Consider the following 27,055-nt stretch of genomic DNA (forward strand, 5'->3'; position numbering starts at 1 on the left):
TGGTAATTGGTAATGTATGGTGGCTTTCTTTAGTCACAAATTAGTAATAACTGAGAAGGCTGAATTATGAAACTGCACTCCGGATTAAAATAAGCAGGAAAAGTGAGGCTAAATTAAGCCTCAGAGCGGGGATTATGAAGAAGTTTATTTTAATCCCAATCTACATGAATAATAATTTACCATTATATATTATGTGTATCAATCATTTTACCATTATATATTATCTGTATCAATTAATTTATCATTATATATTTTCATTGCAATCATGTGTGGGAAAGTTTGGCATACATTGTGTAAGCCTACTGCATAGTTTGAGGTCTTAATATGAGTAGCCTGAGGTGGGCCTAGTCTAATGAATAGCCCAGGGTCAAATAGGTCACGGGAAGAAGACACTGGTCTGAGGAATGTCATGTGGTTCCTGCCTGAACAGAAACATATTGTTTTAAGCATGGAGGAGGGGAGGGAACCAAAACCTATATATTACCAAGCCAGGGCTCAGAGGGGCAGACTGATTTTGGAGGATTCCTGCCAGGACCACACTCTGGTTTTGGGGGGGATTCACCAGGGTGGTCTCGGCTTTTTATTTGTCCGGATAATAAAAGTCTATAAAAGACTGAAGATTGTTTCATTTGAGGAAAAGGAAAACCACAACACTCGCCAAATCGATATTAAATGACATTGATGCGGCTTATGGTAATATGATACATAGCAATGATTAGGAAATAGAAAGTAGATTAATTTGATACTAGCCAAGACATGGGTTTAAGATCACGTTGAATAATAATTTCATACCTAAGATATGAACCATGCTACAGTGAACAAAATCTAACTAAAGTGTTAACACACAGTTACATCACACATACACGATCATGCAGTAAAGGGATATAAAATATATATACATTTAAACAGCTCATTGTGATCTTTAAATGTGGTTTCATCAGAGACATATCGTCTGTGCCCCCTGCTGTCTCTCTGGCGATTGTCGTTCGATCGGCTCTCAGGTTTCTCTGGTGGAATTCCTTTGAACCTCCTTTTACGACGGCATTTGTTTTAATTGTTGCCCACTTTATACCCTTGATAGGTGATAGAGATCTCGACGATTGTCAACAAAGGAGACAGGGTTATCTAATTGTCACAATTTTAGGGCTGTTACAGTCCAGATGCCCAATGGCCTCGATCTGACTCCGAGCCATCTGTTACATATCCCCCCTTTCATGGCCACCAGGGTCTTGAGAGACTTTAGTGGGCGATGGTTCAATAGGCGATGGTTGGACAGGTCATTTGGTCTGGATGGCAGGTGTATCTTAATTTTCTGCAGCGCTTCGGCGTGCCTGCAGAGGGGTGATTTCAATGAGGTTGGGCTCTTGCTCGGCTTGTGTGTCTTGCTTCCCACGGTTCCGCTTAAAGGATCGAGGGAGGGCAGCTGTGCACTTGTTCACTGTCTCCTGCATTCCGCTGACTCTTCGGTACAGGATGAAAGAGAGGCCAAGGGTAAGGGCGTATCCTACTCCTGTGGAGAGGCACAGTACCGTGTCAGCGGCGGTCCAGGCTCGGAAAACAGGGAGGCTGTGCATAGCTGGCATCCGAGCAAGTGCCTGGAGGGCAGTGTCGTTGGGCGTGACATCAATTAGTTGGGTCCCCCCTTCTGCAATCCTCATCTCCAGTTCAGGGTCTAAAGTGAAGTTGTGGTCCCTGCAAAAGGTTGAAATTTCCAGTTCGGTGTGGTACTCCTCACTGGGAAGGTGATAGAGTGCGAGTTCATCGATGTGAAGAATCGCATCTTTTGGAACTTGAATCCACATCGTCTTGTTTGGTAGACTGATGCGTGTGGCTGTGTTGTGTTGGTCGTAGGTCAAAATGGCTGTGCTGGCTGGGGTGTTGACCAGCCATCGGTCACCTACGATTTCAACTTGGGTGTCCGTGACCTCGGCTCGTGGTTTAGCTGAGGTAGGACAACGAGAGTCAATCTTCATGGGCCGCAGCCCACAGATGCCGTCAATGTTGTCCCGAAGGAAAGGTTTGCTGGGGCAGAGATAATGAATGTCTTTAGTGAGACTGCACATGCGCAGGTTTGGTGCAAGGTACAGCTGTTCGTTGCTGTCATGGTAAGCCACAACGGCGGGGGTGCGTATTCTGATGTGGGTGTTTCCCTGCCAGAAGCCAACATTGACAATGTATTTGAGTCTGTAGATGTTGTGTGACTCGATGATTGGCAGGTTTATCAGAAAAGCAAGTTCGCCTTGTTCAGGGGCTATGCTTAAGGGAATTGCGCTACCTAGGGAGTAGGCCAGATGCGCCTGCAGAGTGTTTGTTGGGCCTGCAGTGGCAGAGGATAAAATGGTCTGTACCAGGCTTAGGGGTATCAGGTAGGGCGGAATTCTACCCATGGCTAGACTGTCCACAGAGGAGCTCACCTCGCGCAGCATGTCTGACATCAGAGCTGTGACCAGTTGCGAATAGGCATGATCCACCTGCAGTACTGAGAAAATCTGTTTCAAAGAGTTCACTGTTTGTTTCAGTGCGACACTGTGTGTGTTGAGAATTACGACAGTATCTTTTAAGGCACTCTTTAGCACTCTTCCAGACCTGTCTCAAATGAAACATGTAGCAGATAACCGTGAAGATCTGGATATTATAATAGAAAACCTGAACAACGTTTGCTCTAGCACGATGGATGCCGTTGCTCCCATACGAAAAAAGAGAATCAAAGGAAAAACGCCAGCTCCATGGTACGACCATCATACTGCAGCCCTTAAAAAAGTAGCTAGAAAAATGGAAAGAAACTACCGAAACACAAAGTTAGAAGTATGGCGTTCAGCATGGAAAGAGAGTGTTCAACACTACAGACAGGCTATTAAAACCACCAGATCTACCTATCTCAGTACGCTTATTAAAGAAAATCATAACAACCCTCGTTTCCTCTTTAGCACAGTTGCGAAACTGACTAGAAACAAAGAACAAACAGAAACCAATAGTAAATTCCAACACAATAGTAACGACTTCATGAACTTCTTTACTAACAAAATTATTTCTATTAGGGAAAACATAGAAACTACGCAAGCAGCCACCACTCAACCCAATAGTACATTTACCACTAGATTATCATACGAACATCTTGAGTCATTTAAACCTACTACAATAGAAGAGCTCTCTAAATTAGTAACGTCATCTAAATCATCGTCCTGTATATTAGACCCCATTCCCACAAAATTACTAAAAGAGGTATTTCATGTAGTGTCCGACTCGGTACTAAATATCTTTAACTCATCGCTAGAATTAGGATACGTTCCAACAGCTTTCAAACTAGCAGTTATTAGACCGCTCATTAAAAAACCAAACCTTGACCAGGGAGATCTTAATAACTTTAGACCAATCTCAAATCTACCTTTTCTTTCTAAAATATTAGAAAAAAATAGTGGCAAGCCAGCTACGCACATTCATAGCGAATAATAATACATATGAAAAGTTCCAATCAGGATTCAGGCCCCACCATAGCACAGAGACAGCGCTGCTTAGAGTTACAAATGACCTCCTATTAACATCCGATCGTGGTGAAATCTCAATCCTTATATTACTAGACCTTAGTGCAGCCTTCGACACAATAGATCACAGAATCCTACTCAATAGACTAGAAAACTATGTTGGCATCAGTGGTCAGGCGTTAGCCTGGTTTAGATCGTATCTAACCAATCGATATCACTTTGTTTATGTAAATGAGGAAGAGTCACATCACTCCCCCGTTAAATACGGCGTACCTCAGGGATCAGTTCTAGGCCCTATCCTATTCTCGTTATATATGTTACCTCTAGGAGACATTATCAGGAAACATAACATAAGTTTTCACTGCTATGCGGATGATACCCAGCTTTACATCTCGTCACATCCTAGCGAAACCCACCAGTTTGCTAAGCTAACAGACTGCATTAGTGATATTAGGGACTGGATGGCACATAACTTTCTTATGCTAAACTCCAATAAGACAGAGATACTTATTATTGAACCAAATCGCTCCAAACATAATATGTCAGATTACAAGTTGCCCATAGATGGCTGCACGGTGGTGCCATCTTCCACGGTTAAGAATTTAGGCGTAATGTTTGACAGCAATCTATCTTTCGATAGTCATATCTCCAACGTCTGCCGCACAGCATTTTTCCATCTTAGAAATATCTCAAAAATACGCCATATGCTGTCTGCATCAGATGCAGAAAAGCTTATCCATGCTTTTATGACCTCTAGATTAGACTATTGTAACTCGTTACTCGGGGGATGCCATGCAAATCAGGTAAACAAGCTACAGCTAGTTCAAAACGCCGCCGCAAGAGTGCTTACTCGATCTAAAAAGTATGACCACATTAGTCCAATTCTGGCATCTTTACACTGGCTACCAGTTAAATATCGCATACAATTTAAAATATTACTAATCACCTACAAAGCCTTAAATGGCCTAGCGCCCTCGTATATAAAAGAACTACTATCAGAATACAATCCACCACGTAAACTGCGATCACAAAATTCGGGTTACTTAATTATCCCTAGAATATCAAAAGTGTCTAAAGGTGGTAGATCCTTTTCCTACTTAGCCCCTAAGCTCTGGAATGATTTACCAAATAATGTTCGAGTATCAGACACAGTCGATCAATTTAAATCTAAACTTAAGACATTCTTCTTTAACAAAGCATTCACATAGAATGTCCAGTAAATGTACTTTTCCCGCAGTAGTTATTTTGTCTAGAACAAAGCACTCACATACCTCATACGGGTAATTTACTCTTGCCGCAATAGTTAGCCTGTCTGGAACCGAGCTGAATTAAACCACTATAATGTATGACACTTGCATTACATGCGAACGGCCCCTACGCTAATAGAATTCTGTTTTTGTCTCCCTGTCTCGTCCTCGACTCTGAGGACAATGAGACAAACAGACCCAGTTCCTGTTGCTGTGAAGGTCATCGCACCACTAATCAACTGGCTGTCCTTCAACGTGACGCCCAACCGATGCGCGACCAACGGCCACCGGCTGAACCAGTTTAATCCGCTTACACGCTTCCTATCCCTACCGTGTCTATATATTATAAATATAAATATTAATCTCTCCCTAGGGTTTTTTGTCCTTCTAGGATTTTTTCCCATTGGGTTTTCTCCTAGGGGGTTTTTTAGTCCCAGGGAGAGTCAGCCAACTTTGGCTTAACTTAGCACTTTACTGTATACGTTACATTATTAATATGCTCGCTTACACGGTTTTTTATCCTTAGCCGCTATATTCTACTTCTTATACTATGTATTGATTTTCAATGTTCTCCTCTACATCTACTCATGTAAAGCTGCTTTGCAACAATTAACAATTGTGAAAAGCGCTATATAAATAAATAAAAATAAAATAAAATAAATAAAATAAGGATTTTCCCATGGTTTGCAGTGATTTGCTCTGAGCTGTCAGTTGTTCTCTTAGTTGAGGTATTTCCTCCTGGATCTCATTCACATGTCGTCTCACCGTGGCTATGCTGACTGCATTGACACTGGTGACTCCAATGTTGAACAAAGTTCCGACTGCTGCGGTGGCTCCGAGTAGGGCTCCCAGGAACCGCTTGGGACGCTTGGTTTGTCCTCTGACATCTGCTTGTGTGACAGTCATCTTCTGAAGTTGGTACAGCATGTGTGTGATGTCGGCCTCTGGGTGAAACATAGCGTTCTGCGCCCATCGTTCTCCTGCCCAACTGGTTTCTGGATCTGATGCTGTGTAGTGTGCTCTGTAGACATCATGGGGGTTGAGTCGGACATAGACTTTTTGGCTATGTGTTCTGCAGTTCGTGATCAGGAGTCCAGGTTGCTCTTTTAGGACGATGCCTGAGGCTGGACCCGGCGACACGATTTCAGGTTGCGACCACCCCCCCTGTAGGCTGATGTACAGGACAGTGATCCACAGCAGCATCCTGGTGACAGAGAGGGAGAGAAAGAACAATAGGTGAGCGTAACAGGTCCTTGTTTGGTCAGGACAGCTCTCTTTCTTTTCATTAGCGGCTGTTCCCTAGGTGGCAGAATTTTAGTGATGAGGCAGTGTGGAGGGAGTCTGGACTGGTTAGTGCTAGTCCCCCCTCTACTGTCATGCCACAATGTTGAGTGTCTCTTGACTTGGTTCCGGTGGACCCCTCTGAAATTTGGTTCCTTCTGACTCCTGCCCATCTTGACCCGGTATGCAACGGGAGAGAGTTTGTCAACAATCTCATGAGGTCCTGTCCAGTGTGGCAGAAATTTCTTTGACAGCTGACGGTGAGCTGTCTGAATTGGCGGGGCGAAACTGTAGTACCAGATCTTGGTCGTTCGAAAAGCGAAGGTCGTTCCCGGATGAAGTTCATCCAGATACTGGTGAGTGGTGTCATTGGGTGCTGGAAAGCATTCTATACCAACTTTGTGAATTGGCAGATGACCGTGAGAAAGTGTTTGTTGCCCCTCGTTGACCTGGGTAATGGTCCAACCCAGTCTATCTGGAGGTCTGACAATGGGAAGTTGACACCTCTTTTTTGCAATGGTGCTCCGTGGTTTGGCTTAGCCCAGAGGTTTTCAATAGGTGAGGCGCGCCTCCCCAGGGGGGCGCCAAAGAGCCACAAGGGAGGCGCGACACGCGAAGAAAAAATAACGGCACACATCTGTACACATCTGTATGCAGCTCTATTGATATCTGTAATTGTGCGTGCGTGTATTATATTTAAAATGCATCGTTTCCTTGTCCCAATTCAACAGAAGTCAGCATTAAGGGAGGAGACAGGACCCAGCAAAAAACGTAGGAAATATGATCCTGAATACTTAAAGTTAGGTTTTACCTGGTCGGGGTCTGAGGCTGCACCGCTGCCGCAGTGTGTGGTCTGCAAGGAGGTGCTAGCGAATGATAGCATGAGACCATGCAAACTTCGGCGTCACATTGAAACTAAGCACACAAATCTAATGAACAAGCCAGTTGAGTTTTTTGAGAGGAAGCGTGATTATTTGCAGTTACAAAAAAGCATGATCCAGTCATTTGGCACTATTAACATGAAGGCGACAGAAGCATCTTATCGTTTTGCGCTACGTATAGCAAAGGCAGGCAAAGCCCATAACATTGGCGAAACATTGTGTGTTCAGTGATGCTGGGAGAAGCAGCTGCTGCTAAACTTGACTCGATCCCTATGTCTGATAATACCATCCAGCGACGAATATCAGACATGGCTTGTGATGTCAAAGAGCAGGTCCTGGACGGTGTTCGTGAAAGCCCCTTTCACGCCATTCAGCTGGATGAGTCCACTGACGTCGCACACTGTGCTCAATTGATGGTGTACGTTCGGTTTATCAGAGAGCTCAGTGTGCAGGAAGATTTTTTGTTTTGCGTTTCTCTACCCACCCGCACAACAGCTGACGAACTTTTCAAAGCCTTGAACAACTTTTATCAGGCTAATTTCCTTGACTGGGGTCGGTGTTGTGGGATATGCACTGATGGCGCAAGATCAATGACTGGCCGTCACAGCGGTCTTGTACAACGGGTTCAGGCAGTTGCCCCCGCAGCTGTGTGGAAGCACTGCATTATACATCGCCAGGCATTAGCAACAAAAAAGATGCCCCACGAATTGCGTGCCGTTCTTGATGATGCTGTCAAAATTGTAAATTTAATTAAATCGCGTGCCTTAAACGCCCGTCTGTTCTCAATCCTCTGCAATGAGATGGGCGCTCACTTCCAGCAGCTGCTCCTGCACTCCGAGGTCAGGTGGCTCTCTCGGGGCAAAGTCCTCACCAGGCTGTGTGATTTGCGTGAAGAAGTCCTCGTCTTTCTCACCGAGATTAACTCCCCACTGGCAAAACATCTGGCAGACATGAACTGGCTTGCTATGTTGGCCTATCTCGCTGACATCTTCGATAGGATCAACTCCCTCAACACCTCTCTCCAGGGCAAAGAGTGCCACGTCTTTTCGGCACACGACCAAGTGTCTGGGTTCAGGATAAAGCTGGACTTGTGGTGTGCTCGTGTTGAACGAGGTTCGTTGGAAATGTTTTCAACCCTGGAGGATGTCGCGGAGAAGACAGGGCTGCCTCTTAACTCTGTCCAACCGATCATCGCTGCGCATTTAAATGGGTTGCGTGACCAGTTTGGCGAGTATTTCGGAGAGGACGCATTGGGAAATCAGTGGGTAAGAAATCCGTTCTCTTTCTCCCACACACCCGGTGATGGACTGAGCCTGCAAGAGGAGGAGGCCCTGATCGAGCTCAGCGCGAATATGGACTTGAAGCAGAGATTGGGAGAAATGCCGATCACGCGTTTCTGGTTGTCTGTGGAGAGCGAGTTCCCCCAGATCTCCACTAAGGCTATGAAAGTCCTAATCCCCTTCACCTCCACCTACTTGTGTGAATGTGGGTTTTCCGCACTGACACTGATTAAAAACAAATACAGATCAAGGCTGCAGGTGGAGGACGACTGGCGTTTATTTCTCTCTGCAGTGCAGCCCCGCATCGAACACCTCTGCGCATCAAAAGCGAGGCCTCATTGTTCCCACTGATACTGACGATAAAATTGAAAGTCAAAGTTATGTTGTGTTGAATGCATAAATTGGTTGGGCCATGGGGTTGATGCCGCTCGTAGCACACATTATGTGAATGGCATTTTGTTTGTTTTTTAAGATGTTATGTGGCTGAAATCGTTAAAAAAATTTGATGAAAATATGTTAATCTGTTCGATCTGATATACCTGCAATGCAGTTGACTGTTAGATGTTATGTGTTCCGTGAACAAACAGCGTTGTTTTTTATTGATCAGAGAGCTGTCCATTGTGCTGATTTGGTTTGAGACGATCTCCTTCAAATATGCGCAGAAACACGCACCGACTGCAGCCGTGGAGTGTCGTTAGTTGTATTTTTGGCGCTTGTTGTATTGTTGTATTTTTAAGCATGTTTTGTTGACTTGTCAACTGATGCTCAGTGATTTTAAGCCTCAATTAGGCCTGCATGGAGTTGGAAATTATTTGCTGTTGCAAAGAATCATTTATGAATGCACTTTTTTAAAAAGTTGTGGAAATAAAATGTTTTCAATCAGATATTGAAAGTCATCATTGGCTGGAACACACAATAGATGGCATTACTGCAGAGGCGTGTGCACTCAAAAAAATAACTCATTGGATGAGTTATGTCAAAGAGTTACCCATTTATGTCAGTATTATGCATTGCAATTGTGTTTGAACAAAAAAACTAAAACAAACGTGTAGCATTAAACTAAACTGCTTAAACAAAACGAACAACCTTTAAAAATCTATTTTTTTAATGTGTGGGTTAGGGCAGGCGGACGGGATTTTGGGGAGGGGGGGCTTGGCTGTCCTTACCTACTCTATGTGGAGGCTCACATTCACCCAATTTGAAAACCCCTGGCTTAGCCGGTTGGAACTGGCAGCAAACCAGACATCCCTTGATGTATTCTGCTACATCCTGCTGCATTCCAGGCCAGTATGCCACCTGTTTCAGTGTTTCATACTTGGCTCTTGTGCGGTGGTGTCCGGCACATGCTGTGTCATGTGCATACATCAGTATGACCCCCCTATGGGCCTGAGGAACCACAAGCGCAGGTGTAGTGCGGTCATCAGGGACATACCAGAGGATGGTGTGTTGTATGCGCAGCAGGTGCCTGACATCGTTGAGACGTTTGCGGGTTGGAGCAGCAGACATGTCAGAGTTTGTGATAGGGTAGGTGGAGGGGTCTGAGAGGTGGTTTAACATTGCTTGGGTAGCGATGTTAAAGGCTTGTAGTTTCTGATTATCTGCATCATCCTGCATGGCATCTGCATCTTTAAAATTTTGTTGAACTTGTGCGTCAAGTCCTGGGTATGGCTCTGAGTCTTTGGCTGGATGCAGAGTGCAGAGCAGTGAACTTTTGGAGTTTTGGTCTGAGACGAAGTTCCCGCGGCTGGCTGGGTTGTCCATGACCTGTGTGACCTGGCAGTTTACCTCAGATGATCTGGCTGATTGAAAGGGTAAAGGTTCTCACACTTGAGCCCAAATTTTTAACTGTTTAAAGTCCATTAAGGGTTCAAAGCGGTCTAGCAGACAAGGCCTCTTGGAGTTGTCCAATCTCGTCCTTAAGCCTCCTGTGCTCCTCCTCTGTTGATGGTTGTTGATCCTCTAATCCCTGTGTCAGCTGATCTAGACGATTCTGCGCGTCCTCTTGATTCCTCCGTGCCTCTGCCATTTGGAGCCGTAGAGCTGCTGCATCCTGTTCCAGTTGGGCATTGTTCCTTTCGCCCAGTTTTAGCTGGATGATGAGGTTGTGAGCGATGGCACCTGTGATCCTGGCTATTTCCTTGTGACTGTAGCTCCTCGTTGGGTCGTGGGCTATGAGCTTGTCCAGGGGGCCGTCGAGTTGCTCTCTTTCCAGGTGTTGCAGTTCATTGGCGAGATTGAGCAGGAGTTCAGATGTCACAGCGCTGAGCCAGGCCTCTAGCTGGTCCCAGTGGTTGACAGGGCTTGGTGATCTGGACATGTTGACACACTGATAGAAGAGAAAACACAAAGAGCCAATGCGAGTCCGCACAGTTCAACGAGCTACGGCAATAAAATATATATATATATGTATATGTGGGCTATGAGCTTATTATCAGGGCCTTTCTCCAGCGGCACAGATAATCAGTGTGGGGGAAAAAAAGGGAAAAAGTTTAGTAATTTGTCGCTTTGTTAAAACCTATAGGTCGCCTTGGACATTTGGTTAATCGAGCGTATTACTAATGAATTCTCCTAATGGTTTGTGCAGTTTTGCTCTTTCAGCCCAAAATAAAGTGAATCAAAATAATTAAAATTAATTAATTATAATGATTAAAATAAAATAAAACAAAATAAAATAAAGAATGAGGAGGATAGGTTGCTGGAAATGAAATAGGAACGGAAAAGAGAGAAAAGATAAACAAATAAGTAATTTAAAAAAATAAATAAATAAAATAATAATAGTAAAATAAACTGAAAATGGGAATTGAGACAGCCAACAGATGAAGTCCTAAGGCTGGGAAAATGAAGAGGATAGGAGGTGGAAAAAGGGGTTTCCTGTTTCAGCTTAGCAGGTTCTCTACCCTAGATTTGATGACAGGGCCTTACAGGGAGAGGGCACTATGGAGTCATGCGAGCTAGGGGAGTGGCTTAGCTAGAGTGGACCCAACCTGAGAGGGATCTGGTGCCTCTAGTGTCTACAGAGGGGAGAAAAGTGCATCTCTTTTACACTAACACTCGTTGACTAAGACAACCCAGGGTGGAACACAGAGACAAGGCGCTTCCCTGAGCACGCAGCCTAGAGTGCCGGGCCTTCTGCCCTCCCCACCTCGACCACTCAACAGTCACGCCCTTCACACCGCCAGGCCGCACTCAAAGGTGTCACCCACCAACTGGCACTGCCGCTAGGGCTTTGTGTGTCAGCTGGCATGGTTAGCAATTGGAGTGCCCGGTGGCGGAGGTCGCACTGTGTCTTGCTGCCTAAGGTGCTAAAGGAGGGAGCTACCGCAGCACCCCGACTGTAACACACTCGAGTCAGTTCAGCGGGACCGGTCTCTTGTAGAACTCACGGCTGGCGAAGTCCTGATTCATCTATCAAGTGTTAGCTTTAAAGAGATGCACAGGGGCTTATCCTATTGCACCAGTTAAAAAACATAAATGAATTCACTGAGAATGGGACTTATGGGGCTGAATTCTATTCACAGTAAAGTTTAAAATAAATCAAACTGCATTAAATTTAAATTTAAACTTAATTAAAATACAATCTCTACAATAGAAGAGAGAACAGGAAAAGTAAGGAGCGAGAGAGAACAGCAAAAAAAATGAAATAAAATAAAAATAAAATAAAAAATAAAATAAAGAAATAATAAATTATTAAAGCCACAGCAATATTAATTATTATTTATCATTTAAGACCATAACCTTCAATATGTAGGAAATAAAACTACAAAGTAGTAGAATAACCTAGATATCGAAGTAAGGTCAGAAATCCAAGTTTGACTCCTGTCATACACTTCCCAAAAGAGTTTATGAGAGGGCCAAACGAACTTTCCCCACCAGATGGCGATATTTCGCCCAACAAACAAAGAAAGCGGAAGTCAGGCGTAAAGTAAAGGAGAAGGAGAAGTGTTAGACACTCAAGACTGACATCTAGTGTTAGAACTAGGTAGTACGCTTTAAACTGACAAAGATTCGCTTCTATTCAACAATTACATCGGCGGCCACTGCGTTGCTAAGATGACGACTGTAATTCGCTCGTGTTCGGCCGGTACCTCTTTTGATTTTTGCTTATGGCGCTTTTCCATTGCATAGTACCCCACGGTTTAGTTTAGTTTGGGTCGGGTCAGCTCACCTCACTTTGGCGTGGTTAGCTTTTCCATTGAGTTTAGTATCACTTCGGAGTGGGAGGGATTATAGGCGTGTCATTATATTTACGATGCCTACTGCTGTGACATTATACACGTGAGAGCGTTGTTGTACATTGCCATACATTCATTTATTTCTAAGTCTGCCACAAAATTAAAATTGGCCACAACAAATAGATGTTTGCACATCGCGTTTATAACTACCTCTGTCTCACATGACAGTTTCTGTTCAAACACCCGACCCGTGGCGTCAGTCGACGGCGCTCCGCTGAGCCTCATTCAAGTTGCATTGAAGCATATATAATGTGGACGTGCACGTCGCGAATGTGCCGCCACAAACTGCAAGTCTGGAAAAAACTGTTATGGTGTCCCGGATTCTCAACCTGCGGATGTTTTTCATCGCTAAAAGGGTGTTTGGAAACTTTTAGCAGAACACAGATAACAACATGTTTGCTTGAGACAGCGCAAGCTAGCAGTAAGCTAAAGCTAATATTTACATTATAGCGGTGACGTGACGATTCTCTTAGACCAATCAGTGATCTACAGTGTTTTCGCGTCACGTTTGGTATCAGCTCGGGTCCCTTGGAACCCCAACCGAGGTGGTACGAAAAAAAGTATCGGGTACTACGTACTGCACCCGATGGAAAAGCTCCCAAAAGTAAGCTGACCCGACCCAAACTAAACTAAACCATGGGGTACTATGCAATGGAAAAGCGCCATTAGTTACCGGGACACGCAATAAACAAAGATTCCAACGTGCTATATCGTACTTGATCAAGTTTTCATCTCCTTTAAAAAAAAATTGAAGTCTTACCCTCGGTGCTTACAATTTTAAAAAAATCCACGTACGTGAATAAAATGGAAAAATACAATAGACAGCTTCTCTAATTGTAAATCATTTCCTGGAGATTTAACAAAAAGGCCTTATCAGATGGGAGTACTCACTCGACCACCGCTTCGCTCTAAATAAAGGAATTCTACTCTTTATTAGGCGGAATCAGACAGTAATGCAGCGTATCAAAGGGTTTTAATTAGGGATGTCCCGATCAGGTTTTTTTGCCCTCGAGTCCGGGTCATTTGATTTTGTGTATCTGCCGATACCGAGTCCCGATCCGATACTTCTATTATACATAAAAATAGAATAAAGAAGAGCGAAAAACAGATCTAGGATGTTCCTTATGTCATGCCGCACGCGTTGCTGTTTCTGTGTGGAGTCAAAAGAGTCTAACTCTGTGCCAGCGCATAGATGTGTTAAAAAATAATGAGAATATATATAGTATATGTACAAGGGTTAAACTGGGATTTGTTTTGTGGGGATGCTCTGTTAGGAGGGAGGGTTCGAGGGGTAACATGTTTAATCCTGATGACAGCAAAGCCACTTGTATGTTTCAGAGACATTTTGTACCTCTGATATGATTTTAAGTTTCAGTTTTAAAGCTGTGCCACAGGTTGACCCAAACTTTAAAACCTGAACTTTAAATTATGCAAATCTATGAGTCTGACACCCTATATGCATTTGTTGCACATGTCATTATGCACAATTGATCAAACTTTGAAGGAAGTTATAAGACTCAACCTCCTTGACTAATTCTAGGCATAAGATAAGCTTCCCAAAAATACTAATTTTACAAGAAAAACAACATACTGATTCAGCAATATGTCTTATAAAATAGCCATAGAGATTCCCTAAGCTGGTCAGCAGTTAGTTAAAAAATACCTATAGTTAGGTTGTAATTAACTTGTCTAATCAAAATACATTATTTTATTAAACTATACAATAAGTTGTATCCAGTTATCTAGTGTAATGAGATGAGTGACATGGCTATACATAGTTCTTACCTCTCTCTCTATCTCTCATCTCTACAGTAATGTCAATGACCCTGCGCGAATGCGCGTTCTTGGTTCTGAGTGAGACGCGGAGCTGCGTCTGAGCCAGGGCCAGATTAACACTTTGTTATACCCTGGGCAACAATATGCAAGGGCCCCATCATCACGACCCCAGGATCACCATAATAAGGTCATATACAGAATATATTACTGTATTATACAGTACATATTCTCAATACTTCAAATTCTAATTGTCATCGGGTGTATTTTGATTTACAAATATTTAAATGCTCATATAAATGCACTACTATGTCCTCTATCAAAGACATTCACTCACATATGATGCTATGAAAACTAAACACATCAGCATCTGTATAATCTCCGGGCTATAAACGTAAGCTGGCGGTGTAGAAAAGTCCTGGCTAACTTAGTCGTTGGACGATAAACTCTGGATAAACTCTAATTTGCATAGTCATTGATATAAAAAGCTTATTTTTTGCATATACAAGCATTGTCTAAAAATGAAAATAGGCTTTTACTTAATTATTATTACAAAACCATCATATAGCCTAATATTAGACACCCAAACCAAAGTGAAGAAAATTATCTTTAATTTGCAAGTCTGAACTGAACATCAACGCAGACATGAATTTTCTCACAGAAGTTTAAGATCATATGGGCTACATCTTGAACGTTGATATATAAATGAACACAGGTAAAGGAAGTTTAACACTGTGAAGCACAAGCAAACATGCTGGAAGGCAGCTAAAAAACATCAGGACATACACACCGGCTTATTTTATTTTATTGGAGCCTTACCTCCAGATAATGGATTGATGATTTAAATGTTGTTTACTCACATGTGCGTTGTACTCTCTGGATTTTATGTTGTGCACTTCTCGTTCATTTCTCCACATGGTCTGTGTTTGTTTACAGTGTCATGTGAGCAGCTACACTGTCTGCAGGTTCGACTTCATTTGGCGCTAAGCAGACCTCTTGGTGATGTCAAAGTACCGCGAGAGCGATTCAAAGCAGATTTCTCCCTGTGATAACTGGAATCGCTCTCGCGCTACTTAGCTGTCACTCGCCTGTGGGTTCTCTGCTCCCCAGTCACTTTCGCGCCGCTATAGTTATTTGATTTCATACGCCGATCGGATCGCGCAGATACCTGCGTATCACATAGACTACACCACTGTTTATACTTTACATTTTCTGCGTTTCTGATGTCATTTTCCTTTTTTAATTTCCGCTTCGCGCTCCCACTTAGCTTCTCCGTGTCTAGTTTTTTTCTGTTGTACCAACGCCTTGCGTCACGTAATGCTCGGCGAACCTTTGACCCACCTCATCCGGACTGACCAATGAGGAGAGGGTCTTAACCTGAGGCCCTCTCTTTATTGGTCAGTCCGCATGAGACTCAACCGCTCTCAACTCACGTTAGGCAGCGCAGCGTCTCTCTTTGCAGCGCATTGAGCGCAAAGCACGTGTTGACAGTTTGTTTAATATAAAGCGGCCAGCAGGATATTACCAGATACAGTATTTTGCTCATGCCCTTGCTGCCCTGGGCCCTTTGGAGGTCTTGGGCCCCTGGGCAATTGCCCAGTTGCCCGTATGGTTAATCCGGCCCTGGTCTGAGCACATGATGACAAAAACGATCAACGCGTCGTTTAAATGAGCGGGAAAAACCCGGTTTTGTCGTGGGTTCCTTTCACGCACAAGTTTGAAGCCTATGAATGAAAACATGTCAATAGGCTTGTTCGACTTCATGCGGTGCCTCAAAGATCGACAGCCGGGTGAAGTCAAACTACCGCGAGAGTGAGCCGCGAAATCATATGAAGGAGTTTGCTTTTAAATCGCTCTCACGAAACTCTGACGTCATCCGGCTGCCGGTTCTTGTGGCGCCACATGAAGTCGAACAAGCCTATTCTCTTCTCGTCAGTTCACACGCACCAGCGCAGCACGTACACTGGCGCGGAGCAGAGCGAGACCTTGACGCCGGATTTTAAACCCTGCATATGTATCCGAGTCCTGATCGGGAGGTAACGTCCGATTCGGATCGAGTCTGAAACCACGTGATCGGGGCCGATTTCCGATCACGTGATCGGATCGGGACATCCCTAGTTTTAATACAGTTACCTTAAAGACTGCAGTTAACTATACATAACAGGGGCGCGAGTCTGTTACGTCCTGAAAATGATACAGGAAATTACATTTTCATTCAACAAATAAAGAACGAAATCAGTTATAGCTGATAGTTCTTTTTCATTCACACAATGCAAAACACATTTGATTTGTAACTGGTTTGCTCAGAAAATAATGTTTAAATCTGCCCGCGCGTTCTCCACCATTAATATGTAGCGATTCAGCGGGAGGAGGGGAATAACGTTATTTGAAACACTATAAACCTCCGACTGAAATACTATGGGGATTCCCAAGGGAATCTTAGATTTTAGCTCAAAAGGGAATATTATGTATAATTAACTATAATTAACTATACAAGTTTATCAGGTTTTACCTGGCGTAGCAGAATTAATAATAACAATTCATTCATATGTTCGTCCACCGAAGACATATATCCATAATCGTATATTAACGTCTAAGAAATGTTAATTTCATGGCCTTTAAAATTAACCTTCTCACTGATATACAGTGCTACTCGCAGCTTGTAGCTGGATCAAAAGGAAGAAATAGTGACTTTAATTTCGTGAGCATTGAACACAGAAACAATTCAATTGTGAAAATGCAAAACCGGTTTATTAACTACAAAACGAAGTACACACAACGACTAACTAAACATACACATATACAATAACATAAAACATAGATGAGAAAGAAAAGACTGAAATGCTAGAGAGAGAGTAAAAGATTGGCAATAGCACTATAGCCTCTGTGCACAAGCGAAGTGACGAACTTCCGCTGTCGCCTGAAGTCGGCATATCTGTTTCCGGTGTACTGGCGCGTCGCCCAAAATGTCTGTTTTTACTCGATGTCTCCAGGATCTTCCGAAAATACGCGTCAGCGATGTACATCGCATTGTTGATGCCTGGTCCCCTGCTCCGACAAGCAAGAGGGACAAGGGCTTTAAACTCTACATATCGAGTTATTTGCACAACTATGAGGGTAAGTATTTTAATCGTATGTGGTGTGACAGCAGATAGCGGCTAAGCTAGTTAACAGTTAGCGATGTGTTCATTTTTATTGTAACGTTAGTACAGAAGCTTGTTTTTCCTAATTTAAACCCAGACTGATCGTTATTTTTTGTGATAATTGTAAAATCAATTGTATTAACTTGCTTTCCTCTCAGTTTCTAATAAAGATCAGAGCACAGGTGAAGTCACTGTCAGGGCATTGTGCTACAGGTCCATGAAGAAAGCAGAGAAACCTCACAGTTTGAGTGTATGGTGCAGCTAACTTTAGATAAGACAGCAGTTATAGGCTTGTTCATTTAGTAGCCCGGTGTTCGTGATGTTCCTGGGGATTTAGCAAAGGTAATTCTTGTTTATTATAACTCTTGAGTACGTAATGAAACGAATGGCTAAAATTGACAGGTGAGTGTACCTTGCAGGTCCCCATTCGGGTTACTGTATGCGTTCTTGTTCATGTTATAAGCTTGTTACTTATTATAACCCGGTGTTCCTTGTTCCTGGGGACTCGGCTATGGTTAATCATGTGTAATGTAACTCAAATCTAATGAAAACAGTTATTGTAGGCAGGTAAGTTTCCATAGCTGGTCCCCTCCGGGTAAAATGCGTTCTTCCTATTCAAGTTTTCAACTCAGTCATTCGTTTAAGATTCAGTCTTGTGTTATAGGTATCAGGTTATAATGTTTCAAATAAACGATTATAGATTTTGATCTAATGCAGTTGGCATATTATACAGCATAATCTAATCCAATCTATTTGGATCTGTTTATATAGAATATCTATATAACATCTATATAACAAGATTATGTCCTAACAAATGGTCAAACAGTGATAAACAAGACTATGTCTCAAACCAATTAGTAAACAGTGATGAACAAGACTATGTCCTAAACAAATGATTAAACAGTAAACAAGCTATGATAATTAAGTATTTAATATGACATTTTACTTCTGCAGGTGGTACTGAAAGATTCAATTCCTGTGGAGCTTGTGCAACACAGCTGCACATGTGTTGCTGGAGCAGCATTATGCAACCACTGCGTTGCTTTGCTGTTTCAGTCAGCACATTACTCGGAACTGAATGTGCCAGTTGTGCCTCCTGTGCTAAGCTGTACTGAAGGGGAACAGCAGTGGCACAAGCCCAGAACTTTGGTAAGTTTGCACTGTTTTTATAGACCTGTTCACTATATTTTCTAAACTACTTCTAACTGTATCCTGAATAACTTTATAGGGCATAAAGCCAGGCCCTGTTGAAAAGATGGCTGTGCTGTCGGCTAAACCAAAGCGTAGAGCAACAACCGAGGGTGTAAGGTAAATGTTGAATATTGTAGATTATTTATTACAATTTATACCACAGATCTGTTGAACATTATCTGTTATCAAATGTCTTAAAAATAGTCACCAGAGCAACGTTTGTGGTACCCGTGGTATAAGCTGAATAATTGACTCCGGTTCTTTGAATTATTAGAAAATAATGCATATCTAAGGTGGTAATGCGACACAACGCGAAGTGCCGTTACACCGCGGGAGTGCATTACTGTTTACTGTATGAAGTGAAATATCTGTGGACATGCCACTTCCCAAGTTTTATGTTCTACACAGGAGCACACTCTACAAAGGTCTGACTGGGGATTTGCCTGATCTGTCCGTCCTTCAGGTGAGTAGGGCTATAACAATAGCAAATATCACTGTACAGTATGATTAACCAAAATCTGTATACCAATATTTTCTGGTTTTCTTTTTCCTCCCCTTTTAATTAAATGTACTATGGCCCATCAATTATACAAACAAATATTCTGCTTCAAAGAAAAAAACCTAAAATTGAATTTAAATCAATAGGATAATAACCTCATTAGGGTGTTCTCACTTGATTATAGACTTCATAAGGGTGTTCTCATATCATTATGGACTTGTATGCCATGCATAATGTTCTGTGGATAGTAATTTACTCGAAATTTTAAAGATACTGCTCATTATGTTTTTATAGTATTATTATTATATTTAGTGTATTGCTAATCTATATATTGTTACTTCCAAGGTGACAGAGGTTTTCAAAGATTTCTCTAAAGATGACACACCGATGATCTGCAGCTTGGGCATCAGCTCTGAAATTCCCCTGGTCGACTCCACCCTTGGCAAGGTTCAAGCCGGTAGTCCCTTGTCCTACCAACAACCTGCAATAGCAAAGCGAAACCCCTCCTTCCATGCTGCCCCACCACAACCATCTGTGCCTCTTGAGAATTACCGCTTACAGCCATCCAGTTGTATGTTTGTCTGCACTCAACCACAACAGCTTCACCTTAGGAGTCTGGAGGTCACCTGGGACATGGCACACCAATATGAATGTGCCACCAGACACCAAAGCACATGTACTGAATGGCATCAGCTGAGGCGGCATAGACTGACTGCCTCACGATTCAGAGAGATCTGCCAGGTCCGGGAAAAGACTGAAGAAGGTCTGGCTACCCGGATACTGCAAGGGACCCGTCAGACAGCGGCTATGAAAAGGGGGCTTGAATTAGAGGCGGATGCTATCTGGGAATATTGCCAAATTAAAAGGGTCAACCACTACCCCTGTGGTTTGGTCATTCACCCTGATGCTCCTTGGCTGGGGGCGTCTCCAGACGGGATCATCTTTGACCCTTCAGAGCCATGTCCATTTGGGCTGGTTGAGATGAAGTGTCCGAACGTCAAAAGCTACGTAGACTGTCCATATTTGAAAATGGAGTCAGGCAAATTGGAGATAAAAAAAACCCATGCTTATTACTGGCAAGTGCAGGGCCAGATGCTAATTACGGGAATGGATTGGTGTGATTTTGTGGTTTCGGCTGAGGATGACATACTCATCCAGAGAGTTTACAGAGACAGTGATGTTTTGGATGCAATCAGAGAAAATGTAGACAGGTTTTATTTTTATGTCTACATACAGAAATGTGTAATGCCTAATGTCTAATATTTCAACAGTATGTTTTTGTAGTGTTTCCAATTAAAAGTTTTATGTTATGTATGAAATGTGAAAGGTAAATGTTTTTATGATTAAGCGCAATAAAAGTATTTTAACACTTAAACACTACCATTGTACTCAATAGAAGGCAGATGTTGCTGGCACTACAAGTGCCTCTTTGACAACTTTAAACTGCAAATTATTACATGACCATGCCTGTGATTTTAGATTTTTTTTATTGTGTTGCACTTTCAAGTTCTCACAATTGATGAAAATATTTACAAACTGTATCGGAGAGACAATTTACAAAGTGATAATTTATTCTAATGAATACTGTATATTGAACACAAAAACTGTTAAAGGGATAGCTCAACCAAAAATGAAAATTCTGTCATCATTTACTCACCCTCATGTTGTAACAAACTTGTATGAATTTCTTTGTTTTGATGAACACAAAGGAAGATAATTTGAGAAATGTTTGTAATCAAACCGTTTGTGGACCCCATTTACTTCCATAGTATAGTGTTCATCAAAACAAAGAAATTTATGCGAGGTTGTAACAACATGAGAATGAGTGAATAATGACAGAATTCTTGTTTTTTGGTGAACTATCCCTTTAATATTGATCTCTTTGGATGAACATATGGCTACAGTTTAGGGATGTGAGATAATTTGCATGTGATAGTCATTGCGCATCTCTTCAGTGAAGCCGGTTTACTACTAATCAAGGAACCGCAATGACCATCGCATGCAAATTAACGCACATTCCTACTACAGTTTTTCACTTCATAATCTCCATTCCTTGACCAGAGGTCCATTTTGGTAGTTTGAAAGGAGACAAGCGACTGTGAAGATTTGGTTAATGCTCCCTGCAATGGAGAGAGGGATGGTGGTATCAAACAGTTTATTCTCTTTTACTCTTCTAATTAACCTTTCAATGTGCACCCTCAAACGGGCAATGGACTGGGTCTTCAGAACCTCCCCCTGTGACATTTGGGCCCTCTTGGAGAGGAAGGCAGGACGATGAACAGGCCCAGGTACAAGGCCTTCAACCAAGAATCCTTTGTCCACCATAATGGCCATGTCAGGTGTTAAGAGTGATGTAATCCCTGACTGACGAAACACCTCCCTGTCACTCATGGAACCCTCAAAGAGTGCTGACACGAAAGTCAGGGCTCCGTGAGGGGACATGCCCACCATAGCCTTAAAGGTGCAGTGGGACTTGTAGTTGGAAAAAACTTCACTCTGAAGGAGAAGGGATGAAGGTGTTTGACACCGTAGCTCTGTACAATCAAGCACTACTTGTGTATTGCTGTAGCTGCCATCAAAGTCGTGTGGAAGACTAGCCTTCACAGCTGCAGGAGACATCCATATGCAAACCGAGCCCAGTAAGCAGTAGAGGAAGTTGGCCCAGGTCACAATGATTCGGCTGACTGTTGCTCTGTGGATACTGAATCTATGACCCAACTCCCTCTGGGTACAGCCAGTGGACAGGTATGTGAGAAAAAGGAATAGCTCATCTATCGGCAGCAGTTTCTGGGGGGAGATGAGTTTAATGTGATGAGTAGGGGTGTAATACAATACCACAATACAAAATTTCAACAACATAAATCATGGATAGTGAATATCTGTTTTGATCACCCAAAATTAAAATGAATGTGTTAAAGATAAAATCCAGTTTAAAAAGTTTTACTGTCAGTACTACATTAAACTACAATATATAATGGTGAATATAATAATAATGCAATAGGGGAATATGTTAAGTTGCAATAATATTGTATTGTGAGTTCAGTATCTCATATGTATTGAATCGTGAAATGAGGTTATAATTACACCCTTATTATTAGTGTCAGTTCAAAACCATCCTTTTCGTGTGTGTGTGTGTGTGTCTGACAGAAAAGAAAACTTACAGTTGGTCTGGTTAAAGGGCTTTCAGTTGTTGTGGTAGTGGCATAGTTTTTATTTGCCCTGGTGACCCTAACCATTTTTGCTGTTGCTGCCTCGATCAGGTGCCAGAACGCCATCAGATGCTCGTATGAGGGGAATCTAAAATACAGTATTACAATTAGTTAAAAGGGCTGAGGAAAAAATAATTACTTGGTCAGTTAGTTATTTAGTAAACAGGTATGAGAAGATGATGATATTACAACTATCTTACCTGGTGTAAAATCTAATGTCTTCAGGAGACGAGGCAAACCGTTTAAGTCCAAAGGAGTGTTGAAGATGAAATGTTTGAAGCTGTTCTCTGAGCGTCTCGATTTCCCTCAACGCATCTTCATATCGCTCCCGGTCCACACATACAGTACGACTGGCCCCGTAGTCGTGGTCCACAACCATCGGGACCATGACTGGTTGCTCGATGTCTTCATCAGGCCCCGGCATGTCCGGTTCTGGACTCGGTGGTCGAGATCGGCGCTCCCAAACACCGGCCCGTGACACCTTAGTGTAGTTATTCCACTCAAATAACGACGGGACACAGCCTACTGCTAAAACCCGTCTACCCCTAGCAGTAGTGTGGATGTCATTCTCGTGAAAATGTCGACTGCATACCTTAGTGTGGGGGGTCACCGTAAATCGTGCCCTCCTTATTTTGTGCAGCCACTGCGCACGAAGGTTGGTGTCTTTCGGGAAACAGTGGAAGCTCAAATGGGTGTTATATCGACTTGAAGCAGAGCAAAGTGGCACACAGCAGTGCTCCTTAGATCCACCTACAGCTCTTAGAAACTTAGATGCGTCACGCACATTATATCTTTTTTTTCGTACAACAGCAGCACTCATCTTGTTTGTTTATAGCGGATGCGGATGAAGACGAAGTAAACCGGAAACCGATATGCCGCCTTCTGACAATAGCGGAAGTTCGTCACTACGCTTGTGCACGGAGCCTATTGCTTAACATCTGCAATAGTCGGAACCATCAGAAAATCTCTAAGGATCGCCTTAATTCTCATAAGGGATAAAGCTTAAATATCAGCAAGTAAACAAGTTTATACTTGCATTTGGCTCTTTGTGATGCTATGCGTAGTTTCTGATGCGCGCGGGTGCGAGCAGGGAGAGAGAGAGAGAGAATCCAGAAGTGTTCGTAAGTCCGTTAGGTTGTTCCGTATGGCGGATTGTTTCGCGTAAATTGTCCGAACTCGAAGTGCAAAGTGCAAGCCAGGAAATTACTGTCCCGAAGAGTAGGACAGGGCTCAGAGAAAAGATGATGAATCCGAGGCACTCTGGGTGAGTCTCAGCGAGTTTCCAAACTGCACTGACGGGTTACCTGAGTAACCGAGCGACTGAGCGCTCCTGAGTGAACTTGCGCGAACTGAGCCTTAGGCTACCGAGCGATGATGGCTTGGGCGATAGGCCGTTTTGACCTTTCACGCGCCCAGCCCATTTTAGGTGAATGACCAATGTGCGAAGTGTTCGATCGCGCGGGAAACAAGCCTTTGTTCTTTCAGACATCACATTTGCGTAATTGCATAATGATAAAAGTTTGTTTCCATAACTCTTCAAATCGATATTAAATGACATTGATGCGGCTTATAGTAATATGATACATAGCAATGATTAGGAAATAGAAAGTAGATTAATTTGATACTAGACAAGACATGGGTTTAAGATCACGTTGAATAATAATTTCATACCTAAGATATGAACCATGCTACAGTGAACAAAATCTAACTTAAAGCCCCACTGTGTAGGATCTACTCCCATCTAGCGGTAAAGCTCTATATGACAACCAACTGATTATTAGTTTCTAGCCCCCCCCATTCGGAACGCGTTTTAACTAGTACGGTGGCCCTGTCATGCCAAGGTTAACATGGCTTCCAGTAGCTAAAGCAAAAGCAATGAAAAAAAATGAACAATTTGCATTGTCCTTTGCCTGTGATCCGTCAAAGCACACAGATTTATGTTAAACATGTAAAAAGTCTGATTGTCATGATATGTCCGCTTAAAATCACATAAGTTACAAAAAGCAATCATAAACGTAGCTTAGACACTCCTTTTTCATCCACGCGAGGAAAAATATCACAGGGGCTGTTAAACTTGGTATTAAGATGTGTTTTCATCGATCAGATCACAAGTGGACGAGAGAGAGACATTACGTTTACACTTGGTGTTTAAATCGGTCTCTTTTTGTCCATTTTCGACCGCTTCTCTTCAGATTACTGAGGAGATGGTCTGTGGACCAGTTCCTCTCCTGTCATTTACTCATGAGCTAGAGTAATGACGGGTTTAAATGGACGCGAACTAATATGTCAGAGTCCAATGCTTATGTTTAAGTAAACGTTACATGTCCGTGTATATGTAAGAGCTTTCTCTGATATTGGTAATAAGATCGCTCAACTTTCACACGCTTGTAAAATGAAACGAAAGACGCGCAGATCAGACGCTTTTATCAATGAAAGGCTAAAAATAGCGCTGTACACCGTGTGTTTGTGTTAGAGTTCAGAAAAGATGAAAAACATTTAACTCAGTACCTCAGATTACATAAATGGGCGGAGAGACGGCGTGTGGCTGTTCCAAGACATTAAACCACATGAACGTTTACACTAACAAGTGTTACGCATACCCATGCTATAGTTAGCCAAGGAACTATAAAACTTCAAGTTTACAACATAAACTGTATAGATGTAAACGAATATGCTGAATTACCTGTGGTGAAGATAGAAAGTAACTTGAGTCCAATGAGCCCCATCTTGGAAAACTAACTCCAATATTGACTTTGGTCTTGATGTTTTTCCTGTCGCGTTGTCGTTTAAAATCCCCGTTTCGCTTCCTTGGCGACTTGTTTTAATGTCCTCGAGAATAGTTCTTCAACAGGCTTTCAAAGCATTAGATCGCAGGTTTATCACGGCGTGCGGCCGAAGGATTCAGTCTAACGCAGGTCGCATATCCGGGCTGCATACGTCATCAAGCCTGGTTTATTTAAATTAACTGAGCATTACATTCGCAAGTCATAAGCATATTACATCAATTTACAATTAACTAAGAATAAATGTCAGCTTTATAATTGTTAATATTCTGAAATAAGACTGTCTTGATGACGTATACCGCCTACACATGCAACCTCCGTAGGCTTCAGCTCGCGGCCAGCTTGAGTGTGCTCTGAAAGCGCGAAAGGCGGAGCTTGAATTTCAGGAATGTCCCTCGTCGGCGAATGTATTTCAAAGATGGAGGCACAACATGGATTCAGCCAGAGAGCGCTACGGCGGTATGTATTTTAAATAGCAGATTCTACACTTACGAGAATACTTTGATTAGTGGGGTGGAAGTAATTACACATGAATGAGCACATACTTTTGGAAGAAAACATGGGTTTTTGCTAAGAATTAACTAAAAAAAGTACACACTGGAGCTTTAAGTGTTAACACACAGTTACATCACACATACACGATCATGCAGTAAAGGGATATAAAATATATATACATTTAAACAGCTCATTGTGATCTTTAAATGTGGTTTCATCAGAGACATATCGTCTGTGCCCCCTGCTGTCTCTCTGGCGATTGTCGTTCGATCGGCTCTCAGGTTTCTCTGGTGGAATTCCTTTGAACCTCCTTTTACGACGGCATTTGTTTTAATTGTCGCCCACTTTATACCCTTGATAGGTGATAGAGATCTCGACGATTGTCAACAAAGGAGACAGGGTTATCTAATTATCACAATTTTAGGGCTGTTACAGTCCAGATGCCCAATGGCCTCGATCTGACTCCGAGCCATCTGTTACATTCTCCTAAAGTTATCCAAAAACGTTCTTGCAATAACATTAGTAGAACGTTTCCCTAACGTTATCTGCAATTAATAAACGTCCTTAAAACGTTAGCATTAGAAACGTTATTATTGCATTGTTAGTGGAACGTTCTACACACCTTAGTATTGAAAACGTTACTGTTGTCTATGTAATGTAACGTTCTTAAAACAGTAACATAGAAAAGGTTATAATTGTGCATGTAATGTAACGTTCTTAAAAACGGTAACATTGAAAACGTTATAATTGCATTGTAAGCAGAACGTTCTACACACCCTAGCATTGAAAACGTTATAATTGCATTGTTAGCAGAACGTTCTACACACCCTAGCATTGAAAACGTTACTATTGTGTATGTAATGTAACATTCTTAAAACAGTAACATTAAAAACGTTCTAATTGCATTGTTAGCAGAACGTTCTACACACCGTAGCATTGAAAACGTTACTATTGTGTATGTAATGTAACATTCTTAAAACAGTAACATTAAAAACAGTATAATTGCATTGTTAGCAGAACGTTCTACACACCCTAGCCTTGAAAACTTTACTATTGTGTATATAATGGAACATTCTTAAAACAGTAACATTAAAAACGTTACCGTTGTGTATGTAATGTAACATTCTTAAAACAGTAACATTAAAAACGTTATAATTGCATTGTTAGCAGAACGTTCTACACACCATGGGCGAGGCTAGCCCCTTTTTAGGGGTGCTTCAGCACCCCTAAAAAGGAGCTCAGCACCCCTAAAACTTGGAGCAAGAAATTTATTTATTCTAAAATGTTTGTTCGTCTTTGACAAGGTTAAATAATGTCCAAAACATACTCCGTAGTTTGTGGTTTAAAATGTATATGTTAAGGTAGAAAATGAAAAACTCCCCACTTAGCAAATGGTGTCATCCTCTTCTTTTACTTCTCTGTACCATCGCTTAGCTCGAGCGCGAAACACACGCAGAGAGAGAATCAGTTAAAAGTGTTGTGATACAACTTTTTTGTTCAAATCTTACAAAATGTTTACGTTATGTTTATAATGAGCGAGTACATCACGAATCAATCTT

General features: G+C 42.3%; 3 protein-coding genes across 3 annotated transcripts; 2 read left to right on the top strand and 1 right to left on the bottom strand.

Moving 5' to 3' along the window:
• Nucleotides 1–7,121: 7,121 nt before the first annotated feature.
• LOC135734444 (zinc finger BED domain-containing protein 5-like) lies at nucleotides 7,122–8,522 on the top strand. The gene has a single exon (XM_065253310.1). It carries the CDS (start codon nucleotides 7,122–7,124, stop codon nucleotides 8,520–8,522), a length of 1,401 nt encoding a protein of 466 aa, XP_065109382.1.
• An 8,559-nt stretch (nucleotides 8,523–17,081) lies between these two features.
• LOC135734545 (uncharacterized) lies at nucleotides 17,082–20,371 on the top strand. Its single transcript, XM_065253391.1, has 5 exons — nucleotides 17,082–17,293; nucleotides 18,274–18,468; nucleotides 18,548–18,627; nucleotides 18,919–18,973; nucleotides 19,355–20,371. Exons 1-5 carry the CDS (start codon nucleotides 17,195–17,197, stop codon nucleotides 20,267–20,269), a joined length of 1,344 nt encoding a protein of 447 aa, XP_065109463.1. The 5' UTR covers nucleotides 17,082–17,194; the 3' UTR covers nucleotides 20,270–20,371.
• Nucleotides 20,372–21,046: 675 nt separating this feature from the next.
• Nucleotides 21,047–23,090, bottom strand: LOC135734443 (uncharacterized). Its single transcript, XM_065253309.1, has 3 exons — nucleotides 22,419–23,090; nucleotides 22,171–22,306; nucleotides 21,047–21,796 (listed from the first exon to the last, which is right to left on the bottom strand). The coding sequence occupies exons 1-3, from the start codon at nucleotides 23,036–23,038 to the stop codon at nucleotides 21,047–21,049; spliced, it is 1,506 nt and encodes a 501-aa protein (XP_065109381.1). The 5' UTR covers nucleotides 23,039–23,090.
• Nucleotides 23,091–27,055: the final 3,965 nt, after the last annotated feature.

The sequence above is a fragment of the Paramisgurnus dabryanus genome, chromosome 1 (genome assembly GCF_030506205.2).
Source record: "Paramisgurnus dabryanus chromosome 1, PD_genome_1.1, whole genome shotgun sequence".
Taxonomy (NCBI): domain Eukaryota; kingdom Metazoa; phylum Chordata; class Actinopteri; order Cypriniformes; family Cobitidae; genus Paramisgurnus; species Paramisgurnus dabryanus.

Excerpts from the sequence above, each read along its gene's own strand:
- LOC135734444 (XM_065253310.1), top strand. The coding sequence starts at position 7,122 with ATGCTGGGAGAAGCAGCTGCTGCTAAACTTGACTCGATCCCTATGTCT.
- LOC135734443 (XM_065253309.1), bottom strand. The coding sequence starts at position 23,038 with ATGAGTGCTGCTGTTGTACGAAAAAAAAGATATAATGTGCGTGACGCA. Across the intron at positions 22,307-22,418 it reads GACATTAGATTTTACACCAG|ATTCCCCTCATACGAGCATC; the intron begins GTAAGATAGTTG and ends ACTGTATTTTAG. Across the intron at positions 21,797-22,170 it reads GCCCTTTAACCAGACCAACT|AAACTGCTGCCGATAGATGA; the intron begins GTAAGTTTTCTT and ends ATCTCCCCCCAG.
- LOC135734545 (XM_065253391.1), top strand. The coding sequence starts at position 17,195 with ATGTACATCGCATTGTTGATGCCTGGTCCCCTGCTCCGACAAGCAAGA. Across the intron at positions 18,469-18,547 it reads GGCACAAGCCCAGAACTTTG|GGCATAAAGCCAGGCCCTGT; the intron begins GTAAGTTTGCAC and ends ATAACTTTATAG. Across the intron at positions 18,628-18,918 it reads GCAACAACCGAGGGTGTAAG|GAGCACACTCTACAAAGGTC; the intron begins GTAAATGTTGAA and ends TGTTCTACACAG.